At 39.8% G+C, this 26,919-nt stretch overlaps 1 protein-coding gene across 1 annotated transcript; it reads left to right on the top strand.

Moving 5' to 3' along the window:
- The first annotated feature begins 1,261 nt into the window (after positions 1–1,261).
- On the top strand, positions 1,262–26,861 carry LOC142033655 (trifunctional purine biosynthetic protein adenosine-3-like). The gene is given in 23 exon segments (XM_075033788.1): positions 1,262–1,355; positions 3,083–3,231; positions 4,036–4,131; positions 4,779–4,953; positions 6,555–6,666; positions 7,131–7,190; positions 8,008–8,133; positions 8,828–8,915; positions 10,095–10,180; positions 10,691–10,859; positions 12,977–13,208; positions 13,344–13,438; positions 14,177–14,286; positions 16,333–16,531; positions 17,108–17,359; positions 17,632–17,784; positions 19,102–19,308; positions 20,939–21,079; positions 21,412–21,542; positions 22,998–23,139; positions 24,340–24,455; positions 24,912–25,127; positions 25,129–26,861. Coding segments are annotated over 22 exon segments (3,075 nt in total). The 5' UTR covers positions 1,262–1,355; positions 3,083–3,086; the 3' UTR covers positions 25,153–26,861.
- The last annotated feature ends 58 nt before the right edge of the window (positions 26,862–26,919 follow it).

Genomic DNA, 26,919 nt, shown 5'->3' with positions numbered 1-26,919 from the left:
GCCAGTCATGTAGCAGAGAGACGTTTCAGGGCTGCACGAGTTCTGTTTCTGACTTAAATTGTCACAGTCTCCAGGCTAGAAGAAAAAACTCCAAAAACTGTTGCAAAAGAGAGAGAAATTTTATCATCCTATAAGAAATAGGATTATTCTTTCCTTGTGGTGGTTTGCTTGCCACCACTGAACCTTGTGATGGTTCAGTCGTGGGTAGAAAATGTAGAACTGTGAGTTTGCAAATCTAAGGAAGGAAATCTACATATACTCAGTAAGTGATGCTTAAGGCTATTGTATCAGGCATATCTCCTTAAACTGGGAAGTTCTAGTACATCTGTTCAACAGTACACAAGCCATTAATTCCATAGAAGTTTTAAACAAACTTTGCAGATTTCCTTTAAAAATTGTTTTAGTGGTGTAAAAGGGATGGCTTGTGTTTCTATTACTGTGTTTTTTTTATTTCGCATTGCCTGACTTTAAGACACAGAGATACTGTTCAGTGCTATGTTGGGATACGTTAATTTTGTTTTCAGTAGGGAATGCCAGCATTGCAAGCTTGCCAAACATTAACCAAAGGATTTCAGATACTATCATGAAAGGATTAGGCTGGTGAAGAGGGTGGTGTAGGAACCAGTCGAGAATAAAATAACACTTATATACATTGTATCTCTGGCACTGCTTGTATTAAATTTCCCCAAAAGGTAAAAAGGGTAGTAATTAAGAGGAACACAATTCCAGTGTGTGCTAGATATTAAAATAACCTTTATATATACATCTAAGGATACGTTCCATTACAAAGAATAGATCTGTGGGAGTTATGTGTGTAGATTTTAACTGGAGTGTTTCTGTTTAGCTGTAGACCATGAAAGCTATGTTTTGTTTTTACAAGTAGCCTTTGAGATTCTTTATTTGTTGGAGGATATAAAATTGCTCTTAACATGGGAACCGAGCAATGATCTCAGCTTTTTGATACCACATCATAGCTGCTTTTTTTTTTTTCCTTTTCCTAGGTTTGAATACTATTAACATTGTAGGACTGGTGGGGAGGAGTTGTTTTTGTTGTGAGCTAAGGAAAAATGGAAAGAGAGGAAAATGGTCCACACTGCTGAAGCCTGTGGGAAGGCCTGTTTTTAAGGGCGGGTAGCATTAAGGGGAGCCTGCTGGGGATCCTCCCATTAGATAGGAGGATAAAAGGGGGCAGGGCAGCATGCAGGTCTGTCTGCTTCTTTCACCCTCTCACCCTTATCCTTGGCTTTAGGAGATCAGAAATCATTTGGATCTGAAGCAGGAGGTGAAGGAAGAACTCGAATCTGTCTGAAAGACTCCTCAGCCTTTTGTGTGGACAAACAGCGCGGTCTGACACGGTAAGAGAAGATGATTCAAGTGAGAAGTCCCTCTCTACAGCCTTTCCTCTAGGACCAACTGTCTTACCAGCTTTTTATCCACCACACTTTTGAATTGTTTTGCAAAAAATGTCTTTAGTGTCCTCACTATGACATGGAATGGAAATGTGCATTTTTTCCACAGGGTAGGAGGCACTGCTTGGTTTCACTCTCTTCCCAGCCAGGAACTTTAATTTATTCTGCCTTAGAAAACCTCAGTCAATTGTGAAATTGTATTTAAGGAAAAAAATAATTTTGCTTTTAAAAACACTTTGCTTTTTATTAATAACAGTTGGACTGTAATGCCTAATGAAGCTTTGTAGAGAGCATGTTGATGTCTTTGTTAGAGATAGAGCGGTTGTAACCCTTTACTTTTAAGTTCACCGCAACTTCCTAGTGATTCCAGAATTATTTGTCAAGTAGTGACAAAAGGGAAGACAAAGTTTGACATACACAGTATAAAGACTTAGAAAAGTCTTTTGCAAGGAAATCTGGTGATTGATAGAGCATTAAACATATGCTCTGTGTTTATATGCCTAGAGCACAATACTGAAAACTTAAAATTAATCTCTTGCATAATCCACAATGGTCTGTAGTCCTCAGGGACAGGCTACTTACATTGAAGTACTTACATTGTACTTGGACAATTTAATAATTATGAAAATATAGTTAAATTTTATTTTGTTGATACAAGGTTAGGACGTCTTAATACTGCCTTGGGAATGTTAAACATGATTATTGATTTATCACAGTTCTATGAACATCTTTTCTGAAATATTTTATCTCAGTGTCACCGTTTAGCTTCCGTTTGCCTTTGGAAGCTATGTAATGAACTCAAACCAATGGCTATGATTTCTTGGGAAAAGACTGCTGACATGTTGCTTGCAAAGCTGGTGTTTTATGGTATCTTTAATTTATTATCTATTTTCTCGGTAACGACTGGATTATGCCATTAGCATCTTCCTTAAAGGTCATGTTCTGGGATGTTTTTCTTTCTGACATTTGTCCACATTCAGCACATATGGAAAAATTAAGTTTGCAGATGTGACCTACATTGAGTATGATAATATTTCTGAAATAAATCAAAACTAATTTGCCTAGAAATATTATTGAGAAACTGTTTTAAATGTCAGTGTGCTAGTGAAATTAACAGTTGTTCTTTTATTGAGCATGCTGTTCTGCTGAAGTTGCCCTCTTAGTAATTGTCAAAGTATAAAATCTGTTCTGAAAACTGTCTTTGCCATTTATTACTGAGGATGTTTACATTCATAAAAGTTCCTAGATTGACCACAGTATTCAGTTTGAAATATATTTATCTAGTAAGTCACCTAGAGCATTTGTATGAAACTTTTGGTCCTGTCCTGTGTAGTTGTGCAAAGGACTTGATGAGACCTAGTCATGACAAGATTATTTCATCCTGGATACTTAAGAGAGGAAGTCTTGACTATGCTGAAACAAGTGGAAAAAATTCTCAGTGATTTCACTGTTGTCAGTATTTAAACCAAATATGAATAATGCATGCATCCAGTGACACTTCTGGTACATTCACTTTATTCAGATGTCTTACAGATACCTTTCTAATACAGACTGGATTGATATTACTTACCAATTATAAGTGAGATATATAATTTATATATATTTGCTTATTTTTACATGGGTTTGTGAAATAAATGGATAGTATTATATATGATGATTCTTGGTTTGCACAGGTTAATGGCTGATCGGGTGCTTGTGATTGGCAGTGGAGGGAGAGAGCATGCGCTTGCCTGGAAGTTGGCCCAGTCTCCACATGTAAAACATGTGTTTGTTGCTCCAGGAAATGCAGGAACAGCGGATGATGGAAAAATTTCAAATTCAGGTAAAAAGGGGGGAGAATAAATTATTGTGCCAAGCAATCAGTAATACGGGTTTTGGAACAGAAACAAAACTGACCACATTTGCACTGAGTTGGTAGGAGATAACAATTACTCTTTTCTTTTACTGGTACCACAAATTATTTAAGGCACATATTTATTTTTTCTGTATGTTTTGTTTCTGATTTTTAGAACTGCCTAGTAAAATATCATACTATATCTATTTATCTGTTTTTAGCCTAGCTTGTTAAGATAGTGAGGCTTATATGAGACTATGTGTTTCTACACCTCATCTCTTTCCTCCCACTGTTATGCTTGAATTCACTGACCAATTTCAGTGAAACTTAACAGAGGAATAGAAGGCTCAAAGTTATTAACTTCTGGATAGAAACTTCACTGGTGTCTGCCCAGGCTGCTCAGCTAAATTTAGCTACATCATGTACTGGCACTGAGTAAATCTTTGCTCAGGTGTTGAATCTGAGTTTCTTTGTGAACTTACAGTTTTATTTTTTAAAGTTTTTATTCTGTTATGACAGGCAGCTTTTAAAAGTTTATACTGATTACATATATCAAATAAAATACATGTAAGAAGTTAGCAGATGTGTATAAAAACCAGTAGTGCAAATTGGAAATGCTCACTGTTCCTTCTGGACTCTTACTATTATATTGTTTGTTTTACTGTGCCCTTCATGGGCTGTTTCATTATTTTAATCATACTTATTAGGGAGATGGAACAATGACATTCTCATCTCCCATCTCTTATTTAGGCTTTACAGTGGTAACTTAATATGTTTCCTTTTCCTTTTCAGCTGTGTTAGTGAGTAATCACACTATTGTTACCCAGTTCTGCAAAGATCATAACATTGGACTTGTGTTAGTTGGACAAGAAGCTCTTCTGGCAGCTGGTAAGGCTGAAATAAATTAACCAGCACCTTGAATTCTGCTTTAAAATTACCTCTTTTGGCTCTTAGGACACACACTGACTTAATTAAACTGAAGAGCAAGAAAATTTGGATTATCTTGTAAATGTAAATTGTAGTCACTGAAAATATTTGGCTTCATAGCTGTATGCTGCTTTTTGTATGTTAGAAATCAGCAGAGGAAATCATGCAGGATCAAGAATCAGTAATGGTTATAAGTACACCTGTGTCTTCTGTTCTGCTTTCCTTTCTATAAAGAATTTTCTTGCAATAGCCCTAACATTCTTGCTGTATGCAACTGTACCCAGACCATCATGTGCATTTATTGTAATGTGGTACAGTAAGTTCTCCATGTCTTAAATAGTGAACAGAAGTAGCAGACAGTCCTAACAGTAGTCATGGGGTAGTAACTGTGACAGTGCTTAGTAATGTAAAGAGCTAAAGACCCCTTAAAACTAAATGATGAAACAGGTCCTTAGATATGCAGAACCTTATTTTAAGGATGAGATAGCTGTTTGAGACAAGGAAAAGTGTAACAGAGTGCCGGAATGGTTATGTCATTTTCCTTTTGTCAAAATGACTTGATGTTTCCAAAGAGACAACTTGGTTCTTTTGTTATCTTTGATAATTAGGGATTGTTGATGACTTGAGAGCAGCAGGAGTTAGGTGTTTTGGACCATCTGCAAAAGCAGCCCAGCTAGCATCCAACACCAGTTTTGCCAAAGCCTTTCTGGATCGACATGGGATCCCAACAGCAAGATGGAAAGCCTTCAACAATCCTCAGGAAGCTTGTAGGTTTATTATCAGGTAAATATTTTGATACTGGAAACTCCTCTGTCAAGTTATCTGTGTGTTTGGCCCACGATAGTTACCTAGAACTTGGTAACTTTTCAACTATTGTTCTTCTCAAGTAGCTAGCTACTGAATGAATTCGTTTTGTAATTAGAGACAGATGGTGAAGGTGCAGGGAACTTAAACAGGTTGATTTTTCTGTTCACAGATCACAGCTCTTCTTCCCTTTGATCAGCTTCTTCAGGATGCTAGTTAGCCATTTAAAAGACAAAAAAAGTGTGACAGAAAAATATTTCAACAAATATTTCTGTAAGGGCAAGAATCATTTCTCCACAGACAGGTATCAGCAAAATGCTATCTGTGGAGTGATTTGGGAGGTACTGCTTAAATATTCATAGCTTAAGGACGATACTCTTATTTCTTCAAGGCTACACAGCTTCTCTCTTACATGGAGAGAGAATTGTAACTGCATATCTCTGCAATTGCTTTGAGTGGTAATGCCTCTGAATTCACTGGGGATCCTTTAGGAGAGTAACTTACCGCTGTGGCTATTTTGGTCCAGTCTCACAGCAGCTGCTGTGTTCAGCTACACTGGTCTGTGGCTGTCTGTTGGTTTTACGGACTTCTTGTCTTTGCTGTCACATGCTACATGTGGTATAATCTAGTGGAACTTTTTTTTTTTTAAATAAAAACAACCTTTTCACTGACTTTGTTCTGTAACAGCATTTAGTCTGTAATACTGCCATGTAGAGAAACAGGCCAACAACTTGTATGTCTGTAAGCATGCATAAGACTCAAGAAGGAAAAATGTATCTCAGGTCAGCACACTGCGATGTGGAGAAAGGGAGCTTTGTGTGAGCCTACTTTGGCTGCTTGTATAAATCTAGGGTTGAGATTTATCCTAGTATAAATCATAATGTGGAAAGGACGAATGAGATGTTGTTTCAGAAAACAGGCTAGTAGTGTGTAGAATCAGTGCTTCAAAAGGAACATTTTATTTGACTGTCCACAAGCTGGAGAGAGGTGAATGGATAAAGTGTAGTTAAAACTATGTTGATGTTACACTGTTTTGTTCTTTCTTTTGATTCTAGATTTAATTTGTGTTTAAGAGTCAGTGGAGCAATTCTGGGGATACAGTGTTAATACACTAGTTCTAATATATCTTTTATGTGCAAGACCTAACTTAGCCTTAACCTTACAACCCTAAACAGAACTTCCATAGTGGTTTATAGCATTATGTACTGTAATCTGGTGTTCATCAATGAGTTCATCTTTCCAAGCCTATGACAGGAATAAAATAGTAACACAACTCAGGGAAAAGAGGAAAAAACTGCATGGTGTTAAAGTTCAGTGACTTGTCCAAGGATATACATTGAGTTGGTGTCAGAACCAACAACAGTATTAATGGATTTCTGGTTCACAGTCCTGTGCCGAGGGCTGTAAATGCCCATTCACCTCCATGACAGGATGGGCTAGCAGGGAATGTGTTTTTCTGATGTGTTATTCTTCAACCATTTAGAAAAAAAGGAAGGATATGAGAGGTGTACAGCTTAAAAATTATAATTTCACTGGATGCAGTAGGGATGCTTGAATCTCACTTTTGCTTTCATTTAAAGCACAGACTTTCCTGCACGAGTTGTACGGGCAAGGGGCCCTGCTGCTAGAAAAGAAGTGACTATTGCAGCCAGCAAAGAGGAAGCCTGCAGAGCTGTCCAAGAGATTATGCAGGTGGATAAATCTTTAATTAATCAGTGGGAATCCAGTTCTTGATGTTCTGTAGCCTGTGAGTTTGTAAATTCAGCCACAGGAAGCAAGTATTTTCAGGAGAAACTTGCCCATTTGACTAAGGAGTTTCTCTGGGTATAATTCTCAAATTCCTCATGTTTGCTCCAGATAGTGGCCAGTGAGCAGGCTTTGTAGACTTTGTGACTGAACTCTTGTTCCAGCACTGAGTCCCATTGCCCAGCCCCTCCAACTTTTTAATTTTTTGTTGGCTCCTGGTGTCTGATAAGTTATATTTCAATGTCTCTTCCTTATCTCCAAATGAGATTCTATTGGCTTTGCTCAACGTACCAGAATTCAAGCAAGCTGGTACTTTTCATATACATTGTTATTTCTGTTAAAAGAAAATAAAGAGAGAATTTAGCCAGTAGAAGTCATATTTGCTAACTGAGGAATTTTTTTTTGTACAGGACAGAATGTTTGGAGAGATGGTTGTTATTGAAGAACTTCTTCAAGGGGAAGAACTTTCTGTATGTGGTTATGTACTTTTATTCTTCAGTGTTATTGCTATGCTCTATGCATAAACACAAGTTTATTGTTTCAAATAGTTTTTTATTTGCACTTGCATAAATAAATATGCAATCTAAGCAATTTGATATCATTCTAATCAATATATGTTGTCAGTAGAATTTTCTTCTACATTAGCCATAAAATTGCAATTATGGTGATCAATTTAGGTGGAAAATGACCTTTTTTTCCTAAGGTGACCTAAAACATGTTTGTATGGACTTTGTCTTGGAAATTGTTGTTACATCAATAATTTTGTGCTAAAGTTTAGTGCCTATTTTAGCACTTTCCTTACCATGGATTACTACTCAGTGGCAGGATAAAACTTAAGCATGCATATTCTATGCCACATGAAAACTGAAAACAAGTTCTTTGTGCAGGTTTGTCCTGCACTGAGAATACCTCACACTCATACAAGTCCCAGATCTGCAAACACACAGATTTAACTTCAAACATATAAGTAATTCTGTCAAATCAATGAAGACTATTCACATGCCTTAAGGTAAGCATATGTCCATGTGACTGATAGGTCAAGATCTAATTCATCAGAGAGGAATTGTTATGAGGGCCACCATTTCTCCTGATTATTTAAAATTGAGAAAGTAAGCTCAATCCTTCAGATCAGTGGGCTTGCAGCAGAATAAGTGGATCCTGTTGCTTTCTATCTTTGATTCCTAAATTCTGCTGGCAGAACTGAGCCTCAGCCTGTGACCAGCAGTGTTAACTTCCCCTAGGACGGGACATTGTCACTGTTTCTATGTTGTGTGCATCTCTTAACAGTGTTTGTGCTTCACGGATGGTGTCACTGTTGCCTCAATGCCCCCAGCCCAGGCCCACAAACGATTATTGGATGGTGACCAGGGTCCAAACACTGGAGGGATGGGAGCCTATTGCCCGGTTCCTCAGGTATAGCAGTCCTCCTCCTCAGCCTGCAATAAGGCTGATCACATCTGTGGTTAATAGATCTCCTTTAGGGCCCAGTCTTGTTTTTTATCACATAGGCCAGATTTCTTCTGGAATTCATTGATGCTTTGCTTGTGTAAGCACAATACAGGGCTCAAACTTTAGTAGTCATTCTTAAGGATTTAATGAGCCAGTGTTCTGAAGAATGGTCTCTCTTTTACCTTTCCCATTATTCATAAACTTGGTGTTTCTCTGCTCCTATTAGCATCACTTGAAATGTCCCTGCAAAATTCCCCGCATGCCTGGAGTCTTTGTGTCTTGAATATAACCTTGGATTTGTTGTTGTTGATTCTTAAAGCTGACTGCATTGTTCTAAATATGCTGCTCAAGTACATTATTAGTGTGGTTTTTTATAAGTACAGAAACAATCTTGCTGTGTACAGCCCAGGTTGCCAGTGTCTCAAACCTCCTTAAAAATGGCCTTCTAAAGAAAGAACCAAACAATAAGTCTTGGGATGCAAAGGATCAGTGTATCTGCCCTTAAGGCAGCAGCACCCTAATGGAAGGAGTACAGTGGTTGGGGGTGGGAGAGCGGAAAACATAGTTGAGGCATTTACTTACCTCAGTCCTTCCAGGTCCTATGAGCTAGTCCAGCAAATGTCATCACTGTCTCAATCAGTTTGATGTTGATCGTCAGGTTCCAGAAGTTCTTCTAGAGAAAATCAACGATGCTGTCCTTCAACATGTTGTTGACAGTATGCGGCAAGAAGGAACAGCATATGTAGGTAAGTAAGTATTCAACTGAAAAACAAGGTAAAGTCATATCAAGGTTAGTTTCATTGTTAAAGATTGCTTTTGAATTCCAAATATTTGTTTAAAAAAAAAAAAAGTTGTTAATTTTTCATGCAGTATTAAGCCTCGCTGGTTTGGTTTATAGCTCCTGCTTTGGAGAGAAATTTTGTCTTTTCTCCATAGAACATACTGTATTTTTATTAAATATTTTTTATTAAAAGTTGCAAACAGAGAGTCTTTGTAGTTCAGGGTATAATATATACTTAAGTTCAATTGTAGTGTTCATTCCTATATACAGCAACGTAAGTTTTCTTAAGATCTTTGTCTTAAGGCTGTTTTTGAAAAGGAAGGTGATGCTCACAGCTGTCACTTAATGCCAATGGTTGCTTTTGGTACTGAAGGCTGTTGAGATCACGTACATGTAAAAAGTTGGGTTCCAGTCTGCGATGTATTCTCTGCTATTTGGTAACTTTTTTACAGTGCCCAAATCCGCAGTAAGAATGTAGTGGGTGTTGAACATTTTCATGATGATGATGGAGGAGCTGATGCTTTGTGGGTTTTAAAATTTAACACTTGTTATTCTCTGGGGATTGGCTTTCTGATAATACAATGAAAGGCCTGCTTTAGATCACCATATCCGTATATGTGAATTGCTGTAGAAATTAGCCGATACCAACTTCAATAAGTTTTTTTTTATTAGTAGCAGTAGTGAATTTTGGTTTGGTATTTTTGCCTGAAATACAGAGTTATACATCTATATTTATACATAACAATAGTGCACTTAATGGTAAGAAAATTGCAAGGTCTGCGTACTGAATGGGGTTTTATGAGAACTGTTTTTTTCATCCTGTCAGTTTCTTCTGATCTCTGAATGCCTGCATTTAGAGAGCTGTAGCAGGAAACGGAACTCAATTTTATGATGCAGAGGGGTTGCTTTCTGTTGTATTTAGTCTAAAATGTGATGCAATATTCCTCAGGTTGCTGCTTGCCACTTTGTTGGTTATTGTGGAATTATTATGACTTGCATATAAGTGCTTGCAGAATCCTTGCTCCTAATTCCTTATGATTTGTAGAAATGCATCCCACATTCCAAAATACTGTGTTGCATTTAAAGGAGTTCTTGAAAAATAAACCTTTAAATTAATTTGCTTGGCTGCGTTCTTTCTGTTCAGGTGTGCTGCAAACAGGTTTAATGCTTACCAGAGATGGTGTGAAAATTTTAAACTTTAAATGTCAGTTTGGTGACCCTCAGTGCCAGGTGAGTGAAAGATACCAGAAACTTAAATATGCTTCATTCTTTTACCTCTGACTGTTCTGGCTTACCTCTAGGGAAATTTGCATGCTATATTTGGATTTATGTCTTCCTTCCCCTGAACGTGCAGATCTGAATGTGAATGTCTTGGACAATGTACGAGGTAACTTAAAATTTTGTCTAGTCAGCTTCTGTGAATTATTGGTTAAAGACTTTAAATTAAAGAACTGTTCCTCAGATTTTATTTTTCTGGATAGAAGCAGAATGGGAGGGGCCTAAATTCATGTTCCTTCTACATAATCTCACATCTCATGTTTGTAAATTTATGACTGTTGCAAAAAGATGCTGCAAATTAATGCTCACCTATAGTTTCCAAATCTACTGGTATAGGGAAATACAGTATTTTCAGTTTGGCAGGTACGGATTTTATTCTATTTATTGAATTTTCCCTAAGTTGAATTTCAGCAAGTCAGCAAAATAAAAATTAACTTCTATCACTACGAAAATTTTCTGCAGGTAATTCTGCCACTGCTTAAAAATGATTTTTATGAAGTGATTCAAGCAACAATTGATGGCAAACTCTGCAGCTTCATGCCAGCCTGGTCAGAAAATAGTACAGCTGTGTGTGTGGTCATGGCAAGTCCAGGATACCCCGGAGACTATGACAAAGGCATGGAGGTAACAGGTAACTGCAGGAGGTTGTTTACTATTTAATTTCAGGATAGTACTTCAGTAGGTTTGCATTTACCTCTTCTCCCAGAGATGTGTACAGCTGTCCTCCATCCCACCCCTCACACTCTATCAGAGGGTCCTATTCATCTGTCACTCCTGGTCCTTGTGGAAGGGATAGCTGCTCAGAAAGATCTTTTAACTAAAGTGTATGCCTGTCCAAAGTAGCACAGGGGCTAAATGTTTAAAGTGACATCATTCTATAAAGCTCTGGCTGTAGCTGGTTGCTGAGATAAGATGATGATGGGGAATTACATACTCCTGGAACAACTCTGGTGTGTCCACCTGGAGTACTTCCACAAACTGCTGGAAACGTGGACCGTGATGTTGTCAGCACATGACTGCTTTTTCCTAGCTTTGCTTCCTTGCCAGGAGGTTGCATTATCTTAGCTAATGCCTGACCAGGTGATAAGGGTGAGACTTGAGGACCTACAGCCTTTAAAATAGGAGCAGTGCATACCTCCACCATCAGTGTGGTTCCTTCCCTTGTGTCAGCCAGCCAGGGTCATTGCTGTGTAATACTAATACGGACCTCTTCTTCATAGGGCTTGAAGGGGTTTTAGAAAAGGTGGGCATGTGGGCGTTAGATCAATATTCATTTTCTGTGTTAAAATTGTTGTGGTTTAATATCTCATTAAGATTTTTAAAATGTTTAAAAACAGAGGGAGCTGTTGCAGAACTATTTCCTTTCCCCTCAGCTACTGCCTTGCCAGTCCAACACTATGCCTTGTGTAAAGCAACCCAGACAACTGATCTTGTATCAAGGCCACCTTATTTTTGTCAGAACTCCAGTTACCCTACATGACACAGGGAGAAGGTCATGTTATATTGCTTTTTCCCTTGTCAAGATTTCTGCTGTCCTGTTCTCCTCACCCACCCTCCTCTTGCAGTTCCCTCACTGTATTTATTTTGTCAGTGATATTCTGGGGAACTCTGCATTTCTGTAACTGTAAAAATCCAAACTACATAACTGAATAAATCCTTCTGCTAGTGAGCTACCTTTCACTAGTCAGACTCAGGAACTTAACTTTTTTCAAGTAGATATTCATATCTTTACGAATGGGGTGGTATGACCACCCTGCTTGTTAATCACAAAAAACCCAGTGAAATTCAATTCATTCTTTTATTATTATACTCCAACCTCTGGACTTGTGCGGGTTTTATTATTTTTTTCCTATTTTTCACATTGATTCCTACATTTTAATGGCTTAACAAACATTTTAATCTGGAGTATTCCTTAAAATGTGATGGGAAGGAGTTAGGTTTCCATAGCAGCAAGGCCAGCTGGGGATCAGCTTTGACCTTGTCAAGGCAGTGCTGTGGCAATGTAACACACTGTACGTTCAGCAAGTACAAAGATCCTTTTTACTTGTTTATAACATCAATGTAGCTAATAGCAAGGGGAAAACTGTGTTTTGTTTTGCTTTTTCCAGGTGATGGCAGCAGTTCCTCCTCTTCCCTTATCCTATCCTCAGAATATGAATCTAAAAAACCCTTGAACAATTTTGCTTTCCTCTAACAGGAAAATACATGGAGACAAATGAAAAGAACAAAATATTTCATATGTTTTAGCTATTGGGCAGCCACCTGCAAGTGTTTGTAGAGCATTGATTCCAAGTGTGGTAGCGAATTGTGTGGAATGGGCACAGCAGAATAGCTAGGGTAGTGCTGAGGTAACGTTAGTGTTAATGGTTTAATGTCAGGGAGAACCCAGGCAGTAAACTGCTATGAATCGTGATTTTTATACAGGAAAGCCCTGCACAAATTATTCACAATTACAATATACAGCACAGCTTTGCCTTGGCACAGTGTAGTTGTATGTCCTGTTGTGGCTCCTGGATCCCTTATTTCTGTTCCTGTGCAATCTGTGTCCTTACTGGACATCTAAGAAGGGAGTCTTAAGGCCAGTGGAGTGGGATACCCTTCACTGGTAATGCTGTTTTTCAGAAGAAAGGTAAGGTGGGAAGCTTTATGGTTGTTCTCCCTTGACTGAAGAAAGGGCTTCAATCTTCACTGCTTTGCCAACATAGTATGTGATTTAAAATACTCAGAGAATTCCTTTTGCTTTTGTAGGTCTGCTGCAAGCCAAAGAGTTAGGGCTGCAGGTGTTCCATGCTGGCACAACACTGAAGGATGGCAGAGTGGTGACAAGTGGTGGCAGAGTCCTCTCCATTACTGCTGTTAAGGAGGACCTGATGAAAGCATTGGGAGAAGCCAACAGGGGTGTAGCAGTCATACGTTTCAAGGGTGCCACTTACAGGAAGGACATTGGCCGTCGGGGTATACGTCTTCTCAAACAGTCTCTGTATGTAAGCAAAGGCACTAGCAGAAATAGATGCTAGTCCAAAGTTTTATATCTGTTGTTCTCCTTTGTGTGATAAATGATGGTCTATGCAGAAAATGTCACTACCACTGCTAGCATGTCCTTTACTCTCTGCAGGAGTCTAATACACAAAGAGAGATATGTGGAAACTTTAACCAGTGATGTTTTGTTTCATCAGCTGGAAACATCAATTGTAAGTGGTACCAGATCAGGTAAGACTGGGAAGAATCTTTTAATTTCCTCAGTATATTGAATGGAACAGAACTTTTTTTTCCCCAGGAGGTGAGCAATGCATTCTTGGCATTGAAACTGAGCTTGAGAAGCTGGGCTGGGATCACCATGAAGAAAGAAAGCTAATTTCTTTCTCATCACTCCTCTTTTGCTTAATTAAAAAATAGTTGGCTTACCATGGAGATGATTGCACTTTTTCAATGTTAGTCTAGTGAACAGAATTAACTCCTGGATTAATGGAATGGTTTTGTACATCACTGGACAGAAGTGATCCTACCAGCTGTATATATGAGTGCAACATCCAAACAATTATTTTATTAGGGTGTATCTTACAATCACCAAAATTGTTATTTGCTCTTCAGACTATGTCTTTTAGTCTTAGCAGTGATCTACTGAGGAAAATTTCTTGTTGATTTTTTCCCCTGAGAAAAAAGTAGCTACATAAAGAAAAAAGGTGAGCTGTTAACAGTTTGGTAAAATGCTTAACCTTTGCTATACACAATCCATAGGTCACAAATACAGAATAATAAAGATCTATTTACAACACCATGAAATATGTGACTTTGGGGTCCATGCTTCATAAAGCTCTGCATGTTTCTGTCAGTGGACACAGTGCTGTCTTCTCCAAGAAATCGTAATTTGCAGTACTTGCCCTGGTGAGTGTGTTGGGTCTTTTTATTTCCCTTAAAAATGATCCTTGACATATTTGTACTTGGCAGGCAGTCATTCAGAAGTAGGAGGCTTTGCTGGCTTCTTTGACTTGAAAGCATCTGGTTATGATGATCCTATCTTGGTATCTCAAACTAAAGGCCTTGGACCTAAACTGCAGGTAACTTGAAACTTGACTGTAGTAAAGCTTATGTTATCTCCCAATGCTGTTTTAAATGCCACAACCAATGGCACTATCTGCACCCTTCTGAGCATTATAAATACATCTCTAGTCCACTGCAATGGTCATTTGAACTTTGTAGATGATAATTTGAGCAAGGCCTGTGCATATGTTATTGAGAATGTGGAGGCTCTGGATATTTTGTGATGAAATGATAATAAACTAAAAAATATAGTGGAGCACTTAAGGAACTAAGAACCAGAACTTTTGCTGTAAAATAGAGGGTCCATTGGCTTCGAAAAAGATCAGTTCAGAGGAGTACAGGGGAGTGTGGAAATGATAACTGTCAGACATAGCTTAATAAATTGTATGCAGAGAGGTAGCATGATTAGCTCTCTTAGGGCACTGGGGAAAAGAAGGATGGAGGGGATATACATTAATGGGGAAGAGAAGCAAATAAAGAATGCTAATTATACAAGAACACACAGGATAAGTTGAGCCAGGAATATAGTTATATATTGAATCAGAAGGCTTTCAGTCATCAGAGGAGTGGAGGTCTGAAGCTGCCTTTCACTGGTCAAGCACAGCCACTTAACTTGTTTCAAGTTGCTATTTATACCTTTAGTAACAGCACGATATGGTGTGGCTTCCTGCAACAGCAGGAGACTGAACATAATAATTCAGAAGGTCTTTTGCAGGCTTACATCCTTGGACACCCCTGAGCATGAAAAAGTGATTGGTGCTGGCTCTTGTGAGTCTTTGTTCCAACTGCTTGGCAGAGAGACATTCCCAACTGTGTTTACACAGACTGTTCCCAAGACTCTTCTTTGGCCAGGAAAAGTTGGCCAATGCCTATACGAATTGTTACTAGATCAGTGGGAGGGAGATGTTACAATGCAACAAAGGACATGGGATGACTGGTTTCCATAGCACTTCTAAATCCACCAGCCAGTGAAAGAAATCAGGCTTGTAATCCAAACACAGAGTTTGTTTAGGTGCCGATCTGTTACCATTTTGAAGCTAGTGATTAGTATTTATCTGTGTTTTTTCCCTTGCCCATCTTTCTGTACTGAGTTTTTCTGCCCTGGTATAACTACACTGATAGACCTGTGTCAGTAAAAGGTAGTTTCCTTGAAAATTTATCCATATATATGCAGTCTTTGTCCTATTTCAGACCCTGAAATGGTAAGTGACAGAGATGAATTGCACTGTGTGAGCTGGTGCTGTGCATCTACATCAGCAGTTGGCACAAGCGGAACTGCTCTGCTGTATCCCTGACAGTGTAGCAACACCTGCTTGTAATAAAGTAGTGTAAATGTCACCACTTTATAGAAGCCATGACGTCTGAATCAGGTTTCATTACTTGTAGGATGCAAACGCCTTTAACTTTTTTAAAAAAACAAATAGCAACCTTCCTGAGGGAAATATTATTGTTTTGTGAAAGACCTGTCTTTCAAGGGAGCCTACAGACCAGGCCCACATTCTTGCCTGTGACATGAGATAGCTGAGATCAAAAGACTTCTTGGGGAGGGTGGGAGTGAAGAATCTTTATTTCCCTGTAGAGGGAAGAAGAAGAAAACTACCTAATAAATTGTTTCACTGCACCAGTGAAATTAGTAGACAAAAGTAAAGCAGAACACACTGTAATGTTGGAGCAATCTGTTCTTATTTTTGGAAATTGGTAGGATGTTCTACAGGTTGAATATCCTGGGAATTTGTAATTGCTTTTAGACACCTCTTATTCTGGATTTGACATAATATTCCAAAAAGCAAACAAAAAAAACAACCCAAAATGACAATTTCTGGGTAGCTGGAGCTAGAATTTTAATTAATGTTTCAAAAAACAAAATAGATTTTTCTTTTCTCTGTAAGAAAATGGGCTGGTTTTCTTGATTTAAACTGGATGAGGCACCAGATTATCTTCTGCCTCTATGTTCTATACTGATTCTTTTCAGGGAAAAGAAGATTTCTGCTTTTTTCGACTGATTAATGTCTGAGTTTTGCGTATTTCTTGTCACCACTGCTGGTTCCGACCATGTTTTGCAGATTGCACAAGTATGTAAAAGACATGACACCATAGGTCAGGACCTGGTTGCCATGTGTGTCAATGACATCCTGGCTCAAGGAGCAGAGCCTCTCTTCTTCCTCAGTTATTTTACCTGTGGCAAACTTGATGCTGAAGTGACTGAAACAATCAAAGAAGGAATAGCTGAAGCTTGCAGAAATGCAGGATGTGCTTTCCTGGGTATGAACACTCCTCTCCTTTGAGATTTGAAGATTCTGATGTTGAAATGATTACTAGTGAAATAGACTTTGTAGGCAGAGGCAGTATGTGGCATTAGACCTGTTGATTTCTGTTTGGTGGAAAAACAGTCAAGCATTTGGGCTTAAACTCTTCCTTATCTGTAAAATGGGTCAGCACAGAGGGATAATTTTTACTATTCATGCATTTGCATCCTAATTCTTGCTTATTTATCCTTGTACAAAGGAGAGTAAAACTGAATGCCTCACATTCTTGAAGTGTTAATAGGTTTTCATTCCCTCTCTGATACTCAGTTATAGAAAGGAGGTGCCAGATAAGTAGCATGGAAAAAAAAAAGTTTCTTCTTTCAGTAACTTCATGAAGCTTTGTTTTGTTGAAACCTTGAGGTGAGGTAAGAAACCAAGAAGAATTTTAGAAATATATCTGAATGCACTTCTTAGGCTGCATGTCTCTACAGCTATCCTGGATATGTTGCTTATTTTAGGAAATGCTATAGATTTAAAGTTAACAATAGAACATACTTACAGCTAGTGCTGACTGCTTTCTCTCCCCACTTAGGTGGGGAGATGACTGAGGTGACTGGCATGTATTCTTCTGGAGAGTATGACCTGGCTGGCTTTGTGGTTGGTGCAGTGGAACGAGGGCAGATGCTTTTGAGGCTGCAGAGAGCTGATGAGGAGGATGTGCTTATTGGACTGGCCTCTTCTGGGATTCATGGCCGTGGCTTTAGCATCATAAGGAAGATCCTTTTAATGTCCTCCTTACACTACTCCTCACCAGCGCCTGGCAGTTGTGGTGACAAGACTCTAGGTACATTATCTTTCTTCTCAAAACCAAACCTGCAAGTGAATTGTGTTCAGACATTTTCATAACTAGGTGCTGCCAAGGGTTGTTTACTTCAGTCTTTGGGGTAGGTATGTGGGCTTGTGTCTACAGTTTTGGAAGAGTGGGCCAGCACTTTTTGCTGCTTTCCAAGGTTGTCTGCCACAAAGAGCAGAGGGGAACCTGTTCAGAGAAGCATTCCCACTAAACACCTAACGATCTTTTAAACAAATTGATTGAATTGACACTTCTGTTTGCAGGAGATACATTGCTGACCCCAGCAAAAATGTACAGTCCATCTTTGCTGCCTGTCCTTCGCTCAGGGCATGTGAAGGCTTTTGCCTTCATTGCTGAGGAGGGGTTGCTGGAAGGCATCTCCAGAATCCTGCCAGAACACGTCAGTGCTGTCCTAGGTAAATATCAAAGATAACTGTTTCTGTTTGACAAAATTTATATACAGCAGGGACTTGACTTTTCAGCTTCAGTTGTAGAGATACTAAAAAATGTTATGTGTCTACATAGTTGGAGACTGAATGACCTGAAGTCAGTGCTTTTCCAAAGAGCCTACCAAAAGCATTTCTATTTCAAGTAAGCATCAGCTGATGAGCACCACTGTCTCTTTGGATAGGCAAATTTAAGGAGAGTTTGAAGGCAGCTCATCTCTAGGACAAAAGGTGTTTAAGAAGATTGTGTGTTCTGCAGGACACCTCTCCATACTAAACATTTTGACCAAACAGTGAAGCTTGTTGAGAGAATTAATTTGCATTATTTGCTCCACAGTACATGTGCACGTGTGCGCGTGCACACACACATTTAATGCAGTTTTGTGGTAGGTGGTAGCTTCCCCACAACAGATTAGCATTTGACATCTGTAAGTAAGGTAGAACTTCTTCTGTTGAAGCTGAAATTGGGCAGTGTTCAAAAGTTCAAAATACTAAAGAAAAACATATTCATGTGAGTCCAAAAATATTGTGGGGATGATGAGGTGGGAAGGAAGGTGTCTGTATGTCTGTCTGTATTTCTCTAGAATGAAATTAAAAAGGAAAGAAATAAACCCAGCTTACTAAGGTGGTGTCTAGCTTGCTTGCCAGTGCCTGGAACCACAGACAACATAACAAACCCAAGGGTTTGTTAGTTTTCTAAAGTGAAGTTGAGATGGCAAGTCTGCACTATCAAGCTTTCCACAGACAACCCAAGGCCATGCCTGTGTGAGTAGGATCACTGTGAAAGCCCATCCATGGTTCCCATCCATGTGTAGAACACTCAGCCCTGTTCCAGTCTGCCCATCAATACAACTAAGTATACACTTTTATTATTGAGTCTTTAAAACAGAAAACCAGGATCTGCTTAAGTAGTCCAAAAAAGCCAGAAGATGTTTTGTCCCATGCTTCCTTCATCTCTTACAGAAGAGGTGTAAGTCACCTGTAGCTTCTTCCTTCTGGCTGATGAGGGATGAATACATTTTAATTCGCCATCATTTCATACATGTTCTCATTAGAAGGCCTAGAGAAGACTTGGCTCCCACACATTATGGCTAGAAACCTCTAGCTAAGCAGCACCTATAAAGCTGACTGGAAGTTGGGTCAGTTTCCTCCTTGGACAGTATTCTTAGAATAGCAAGAGTTAGTCTCTATCAATCAGGTCTTGTAATATACCACTGTTATTGTATGTAATAAAAGATGGGTAGCAAACATTTGTGCTGACCATATACAAATTTCAATCATTTTCAGATGCTCTCAGTTGGAAGATTCCTGAAATATTCTGCTGGCTTTGCAAAGAGGGAAACCTCTCTGCGGAGGAGATGGCTCAGACATTTAATTGTGGGATTGGTGCAGTCTTGGTTGTGCAGAAGGACCTGGCTCAGCATGTTCTCAAGGACATACAGAGACATGAGGAAGCTTGGCTGATTGGAAAGATTGTTGCCCCTTGTCACACAGGTTAGCAGGTGTTCTAATGGGAAATGAAGACACTCACAAAAATTAAAGAGAGTGTGGTTTGATTCAAAGTGTAGCAGATTCATCTGTCTCACTTCAGAGGGGTTTTCACTTAAGGATGTGCTATTTCATTTTTAAGTTGATACAGGGTAAGTTGTTTTAGAGTGTGATTCTGTGAAGTGCTGAGCATCTCCTGCAAGGCACCAGTTGTCCTCAGCTGTGTAGGCGTTAAAGAGTTTTCAGTCATGGGTTTCTCTAGGTTTGCTTTATTAACAACTCAGAGTTGGGCCACCACCACAGTGAATGGCAACCTTCCAAAAATTTCTCATTCTTATATACCTTTTTACCACCCATTATCCCAGTCCAAAGTCTTTGTAATTTTCCAGTTGATCTCGGTTCCCATGTCGTTATCATTCATCATCATCTTATCTCATCAATTCTTCTTTTGTTCCATCCAGTCATCATCCTGTGGGTTTCGAAGTCCGTCTTGGGTCAGTAATCTTCTCATCCCCTTTGCTTTAGGTCTCGTACCTACACAATTCTGAAAAAAACTCTGGTTGTTCCATTTCACATTCATCTTTGTAATTTCTACATATTTTATTCACTCCCCAGCTATGCACCTGTATCTTGCTGATTTTTCATCTTTTGTTTGATCTGTCTCTACCAATTAGCTTGATTGGGTTTTAATCTGGTCCTGAATTGGGGCTATACGGGGGGGCAGGCTGAGGACGCTGTTCATGGCCTGTTGAGCAGCTCTGTTGCCATTAATAACCTTAACCCACTCTATATTAATTTCTAACAGTCTTACAGTCCTAAATTTTCTAAAATCTTCTACAGTAGGCACTGAGGAGACTCCCTATTGCAAAGTTTGTGTAGTTCACATCTGTTGCCTATCATTTCACTAGGCTGGAGGCTACTTGACACCCTCATATCTAGATTTCATTATTAAATATAGTGAGAAGTGAATGTCTTGTTTTCAGAGCGGCACTACTTGAATAATATCTAACCTAGGTATCTGCTTGAGATTTGAGTAAATCCCTCTCATGACTGTCCATAAGGACTCAAACATTAATTGATTATATTTTACCAAAATCATGGTAATCATCCCACCTCCTTTTCAACCCCTCCCCTACTCACATGGATCCTGTGTAAAGATTGAGGATAGGCCACAGCTGTGTATAGTCATATGTGATGGTTAAGTCTTCATTCTGGTATGTTCACTGATTGACATACAGCAAGGCTTAAGCCAAAATCTCTCTGGGAAACAAACAGCTTGGGGAGCAGTTTGGGCAGCCAAAATGCAGCCTCAGTTTTGTCAACATAGTTTTTAGTGTAATTTCGCAACAAGAGAGAAAGACGAAGACAGGTATAAAAGATGGGGATAATCCTTGAAAAGACCATGCCATACCTAGGCCTTTGTAAACAATTCTGCAAGTAAGTAACACAAAAGAGATCAGCACAACTAGTGTGAGATGGTTTGTTCAACTAGTACACATTTTTGTAGTTCAGTTAGTGCTAGCATAAATTCATTGCTGATAATTGAAACTTATGATTAATAAACTATACGAAGTAAATTTGGATGGAAAAGTAAAGTCTAAGGTGTTTTAACATTTTCCTCACATATATGGAGGAGGTTCTCACATCGAAGTCGAGAATCTTCTAGAAGCTCTGCAGCTGAGCAGCCCCCAGCATCTGCTGAATAACACTGTTGGTGAGAGTCAACACCAACCCAGAAAGAACAAAGTTAAAGTAGCTGTTCTCGTCTCCGGAACAGGTGAGCTTTCATTTGTCATCACACAGAGAAATGTCCTCACAAAGGAGAGGCTGAATTCAGCCCTGATACAACTGCATCCACCTTGCCTTTTTTTCAGTAGAGTCAATGGAGCCTTCCAAAACCAAGGCTGCATTTTGACTGGAAGTCAAGAAGTTGTATTGTACTGCTTAACAAATGAGCTTTATTAGTGCACAAATTCCTTTAGTCCTCTTCTATTTGTGCAGTTGTTGAAAACAAGATTTTTCTTTAGATAAACGTGACTGAGAGCCAATTCTCAGTGACATAGCTGCTCACCTATTATTTCATGAATGTTTGCTCTCTCTTCATTTGAGGCACAAACCTTGCTGCGCTCATCAGTTATGCAAAAGAGCCAGGCAGTTGTGCTCAAGTTGTCCTTGTCATCTCCAACAAGTCTGGTGTGGAAGAACTACGAAATGCAGCCCGGGCTGGAATTCCCACCAGGGTAAAGACACACATTTCCTTTGCTTTTTATCACCAACTCACAGCTACTGAATCCATAGGTTTTTATGAAATGCTTGGTAAGCATTTATGTTTCACTTTTGTTTAAAACTTTTACTGTGGATAAGTGGATGTGGCACAAAGCTGTCAAAGTTATGAGTAGAGGCAGAGCTGAAAGCTGTATGGACAGTGCTCATTGGAGGCTGTGAGTCTTTCACTCTTTAGCGAGTGCTACAGTCCAGAGTTAGGAAGGGACTAAAACTGCAAGTGCTTTGATAATTTGGTCTGAGACTGTAGCCCATGCAGCTTCAAGTTTTAACTGAAATCAGTAAGAGTTCAGGGTCTGCAAAACATATAAGCATTTTGTCTCCTTGGCTCATCCCTTTTTAGAAAGACCTTTGTTTCATGTTGTGCTCAGTCACTTTCGGTGGTACCATAATAAGTCTTTTCTCCTGCCTGTGGTCAATAGAGTAGCACTGTGTTACAGAAACTTTCACTGGTTTGTTTCATATAAAAAAAATACAGAAATGGCCTACCATCATGTCATCATAGTTGTCAAAGTACAGAACATGGCTCCTGAAAACTTTCACCAACTTGGGATTTCAAATGCAGCCCATCAGGAACATCTCTTTCTAACATAAAATGATTTTGAGCAGTTACCATGTTCATAGAGCTATGCACAGATGGAAATAAATACTTAGAGGCTCTATGCATTATAAAGTTTTCAGCAAGCTTCCTCAACAGCTGAGTTGGATTCACATTACTTTTTTACTGGAGGTATAAAGACTCATCTCTAGAAAAAAAGTTACATTATTCATTCACATTTTCATAGGCAAGAGCATGACAGCTTTGTTAGCTCCTTATTTTAATGTCCTCATCAACAGAGTCAGGAATCAATACTTACCTTGGGAGCTGAGGCTGATAGGTGGAGTAGAAATAAAAAAGTTCCTGACTCCTCCTCCCCTTACACAGAATGTCTGGCCAATTTGTTGTCTTTTTAGGTAAGTTCATGGTTTTCAGTAAGCCACTACAGACTAACTAGTGGTGATGTTGTCAGTGACTCATTACTATTTTTACTTTAGTCTTTGGCTAGATGTTCTGGAGTAAGACGTCAGTATCTTCCAATGTGTTCCCCCTTATTTCACCCTACACCACATTACCCACCTGTTTCTCTTTTCACAGTTGGCTTCTTTTTGTGCAGATTTTCTACACGTCCTAGAAAGCATCCTGTGTGATACAGCTAGTGTTAGCTAGCAAGTGATTGGGGTGTTCCCAGGAATGTTTATATGAATGTGGAAAATCACAAATGTCCTAAATAATGTACCAACTTATAGCTTCTTAAATCCTTGATTGTCCTGGAATGAATACGGTTTGCTTTCTCTTTGCTGCCCAAGTAGCTGCTCTCATTCACATGAAGTTATTTCCTTGATATGGCTTTTGATGTGTTTTAATATTTTAGGTGATTGATCATAAGTTATATGGGAGTCGCTCTGAATTTGACAGCACGATTGACAGAGTTCTTGAAGAATTTGCTGTTGAACTAATATGTCTTTCAGGATTTATGAGAATTTTGTCCAGTCCTTTTCTCAGAAAATGGAAAGGTAAGAAATTATACGTGTAGAAGAGAAGTTAAAATATGGATGCTTGTTCTCACCAGAATTACACAGTCAGTTCTTCGTCTTTTGGTTAAATCTCTCTCAGCCTTGCTGACACTGAGGTTTGCATGTAAATCAGTGGGGCTGCCCTATGCCTTCATTCGTTCCAGCCAGTGGGACTGTGCTGGGATTCTGACTGTGTATTGTTAGAGAAATGCCTTGTGCTGGCATAAGGAGTAACAGAGGGGCAAAATCAGGGTCATGAAGTTGGTCTGTGTGCTTTCCTTCTGGGAAGGAGAAATGCCTGAGAAGCAGGCAGGAGTTTGGTTCTGTCTGCAGTAGGGGACAGGTAGTGTAACAACTGTGTCATTTGTCAAGGAGCTGTGCTGGGGAGTTGTGCTGAACTTACTCCCTGCAGTTCTCACTCAGAAAAAAATGGGAGAGAGACTGATTTCTCAGTTCATCTCCCTCCTGTGCTGCCCTGAGGACTGCACCGCATAGCACTACTCTGTAGTGTGTGCTGGAAATACAGCCGTTACAGACCCCTGAGTGAGTGTGACTCTGCTGTCGGGCAGAGGTTTCTTTAGACGCATTCCAGGCCAGTGGAGCCTGGAACACACACTCCTCTTTCCTGCTGGCACAGGGCACCACGTGCTAGCTCCTGAGGCCTTGCTCAGAAGTTACTCACTATGCAGATTGCACTTGGACAGGTTCCTTTGGGAATGATGTTTCCTATGAAAATCACTTCCATCTGTGTGGTGGCTCTGCATGAGGCTGCAGTCTGACATCCTCCGCTTCCAAGCCCCTCATCTGCAGCATGAGGGCTGGTCACCTGGGAGGGGAGAGACTTACCACTCCGTCTGTCCATCCACAGACGCAAAAGCAAATGAGGTCCTTGGCCTTAACTGAAACATGCTTGCCTGGCTACTGCCAAAGCCTGCACACCATCACCTGTGTTCCTGGAAGAGCAGTGTTTCCTCAGATGAGAGCAGTGCTTCCTTGGATTTCCTTAGAGATCATAACACCATGTGTATGTTTTGAACATGCCCTGTTACATTCTGACTGCAGTTGAGACCATTTAAACTCCTGAGTGGTGCTCAATGCTGTTGTTTTGAATTGACAATCACATCTCACTTTTATTTTTAAAGGAAATTCAGCTCAAATTGATGTTTTTTTCTTTTTTTCTTCTCCCTCACTGATGCCTAGGGAAAATTTTGAATGCCTCCCCATCACTTTTCCCACCAATCAAGGATGGAAATGCCTATCAGCAAGCCCTGCAAAGTGGATTCAAAGTCACAGGCTGCACCATTCATTTTGTCCTGGTAAGTGTCCTCTTGCCTAACATTGAGTAAGTTATGAAAAGGAATTTGCTTTTTTCTTTTCTTTCTGAAGGCAGAAACAGGAAGAGGTAACAGGAATGTGTGGAAATCTTGGGATTGTTACCAGTAAAACCAGGAAGATCTGGGGGTTACATTGCATTTGTAGTTTCTTGAGGTCCCATCTTCTTCCTTCATATTATGGGTTTTCAGTTTCTCCTGCTGTCAGCAAACTACACTCTGTATCTTCTAGCCCATGTCTCTGTTCCCGCTATACGCCCTGATGTAATGTAGGTCCCCATAATGGAGGTGGCAAGCCTCTCCAGATGTACTTTAAGCCTCCTGCACAAAACTACACATGTGCTTGCCTAGATCTTTCATGAGACTTTCTCTGCCCATCCATAACCTTCCTGAGACAGTTCACCAGCCTCTTCTAAAAGACTCCCAATATCCACATTTTAGGAGGAATCTAGTCCAAAAGCAGTGATCCACCAGGAGCCAGTATCTGTGAAGGTGGACGACACCGAGGAGACACTGTCAGAAAGGGTTAAAGAAGCCGAGTGTCGGGCTTTTCCCATCGCCCTGCAGCTGGTGGCCAGTGGAGCAGTGCAGTTAGGAGCCGATGGTAAAACCTACTGGAAACAAGAGAGTCAAAGTCTGTGTCTTCAAGAAGAGAAGAGAGACTGCACATCCTCTCTCGTAGCTCTGGAGCCTCAAGAAAATGATGTGGTGTAGCCAGTTTAATGAGTGGCTTGCTCTCTGCTCATCTTTCCCTCCTCCCTCCTCCTCCCTGCCCTCCATGTGCTTCTCTTTGCAGGCATATCAGTGTCACAGGTTTCCATTCTGAGCCGTGATTCTTTTCCCTTAGCTTGCAGCTTTAGGTACACTCCTTTTGCAAAATTGGCGGTGGAAGCCAAGCTATCATTTCAGATTTTGAATTTCTTTTTGTTCTGTTTTTTCATCTGTAAAGGACATACTGTGTTACAAGTCAAAGAGGGGGCTTCAGCTGTAAAAGTGGTCTAGTGCTTCAGAGGGAAATGAATTCTTCCAAGGGATCAATTTTTATTGGCTGCATCACATTGCAGAGCACCAAGAGCTTCACAAAGCAACTACAAACAGGAACCATGCTGCTGCAAGAGGGTGACCAGCTCCTGTTGGATGCAAGAGGCCACACATGTTGGGGCAGATCAGAAGTGAGGCCCAGCCTGGCACGGTGTGGATTTGGGAGTGAACGAGCACTAGGGATGAACATATAGTTCTGTGGGAGGAGGTGGGAGCCTACAAAGACCTCATCCTTGCGATCCCCACCACCGTGGGAGCGCCTCACGGTACACTGGAGAAGCGGACATGTAAACATGCACCTCTGTGGGAGCCAGTCTAGTGAGCTGCCATGCAGAAGATCCGAAGGCCAAAAAGGCAGGGAACTTTCAGAAGGCAAACCAAAATGAAACAAACTCCCTTTCACAGATTGTCAATATGATGTAATAGTGCATACTGAACATACATGTAGACACTTTCCCCTGCTCCTTGAAAGGGAGGGGTGCATAGACATTCCCAGAATTTCATATTAAAACATTTTGATCTTGAGGGATGAAAATTTGATTAGAGGGACTAGAAACACTGGATTTCAGGCATTTTTTCTTCCTTAATCTTTGAAATCAGCAGAACAAGACACCCTCAGCTTAACTTGCAGTAGCAGGAAAATCTCAGGGTTTTTTGTCGATTGAATGATTGGCTTGGTCTAGGGAGTCACTGCTGTTAAATAAGCCTTTTGCTGTGGAAGCTTTTTTTATATCTGCTGGAATAATGACTTGCATGCAAGTAACAAATCAGAGGAAGAAAGCTAGCTAAGAAGCTACTTGAACAAACTAGAACAGAAGTAGCCAGACCTGAATTTTCCAGAGGAGGGATCACTAACAGCCATTAGATGCAGTGAAAAAAATGTATTCTTCTTTTGGTATTACCTGTACTGTACTAGTACGGGGCATAGTGTATATCTTGCTCTTGGCTGTATCAGGCTGTTTGAGAACATGAGTCAGCTCCAGTTAGAAAGTCTAAATTCTTCTTTTTTCTTTTTTTTTTTAATGTGTAGCTAGTGGTGTTTCAAGAGGGGAGAAAGATTCAGATCCCTCCTGTAAGCTTTGCCATTTATGTACAGAAATCTGTATTTGTCTCTTGCACTCCAATGACTGGAGCAAGGAACATGTATTTTTCATGATCTGGGAGAAATAGGAAGAACTGTAACAAGGCAAGATTAACAAATGTTTGGTATATATAGATAATTTTTATGATAAACACATTGCTTAGTTTGCTTTCAGTCTGCTGTAACTGTGTAGTAACTTCCTGTTGTATATTATTTGAATTGCATAGCATGCATGACTGAATGTTCCAAACTCAACAAATAAAACGTTAAAAGAGAATAGGGTGCTAGTTATTGTGCTCCGATAGGTCTCCAGGTGATCACTATGGT

This window comes from Buteo buteo, chromosome 8, assembly GCF_964188355.1.
Source record: "Buteo buteo chromosome 8, bButBut1.hap1.1, whole genome shotgun sequence".
Classification (NCBI taxonomy): Eukaryota; Metazoa; Chordata; class Aves; order Accipitriformes; family Accipitridae; genus Buteo; species Buteo buteo.
The sequence above is the reverse complement of the archived record's forward strand: the minus strand, read 5'-3'. Positions and strand labels throughout refer to the sequence as shown.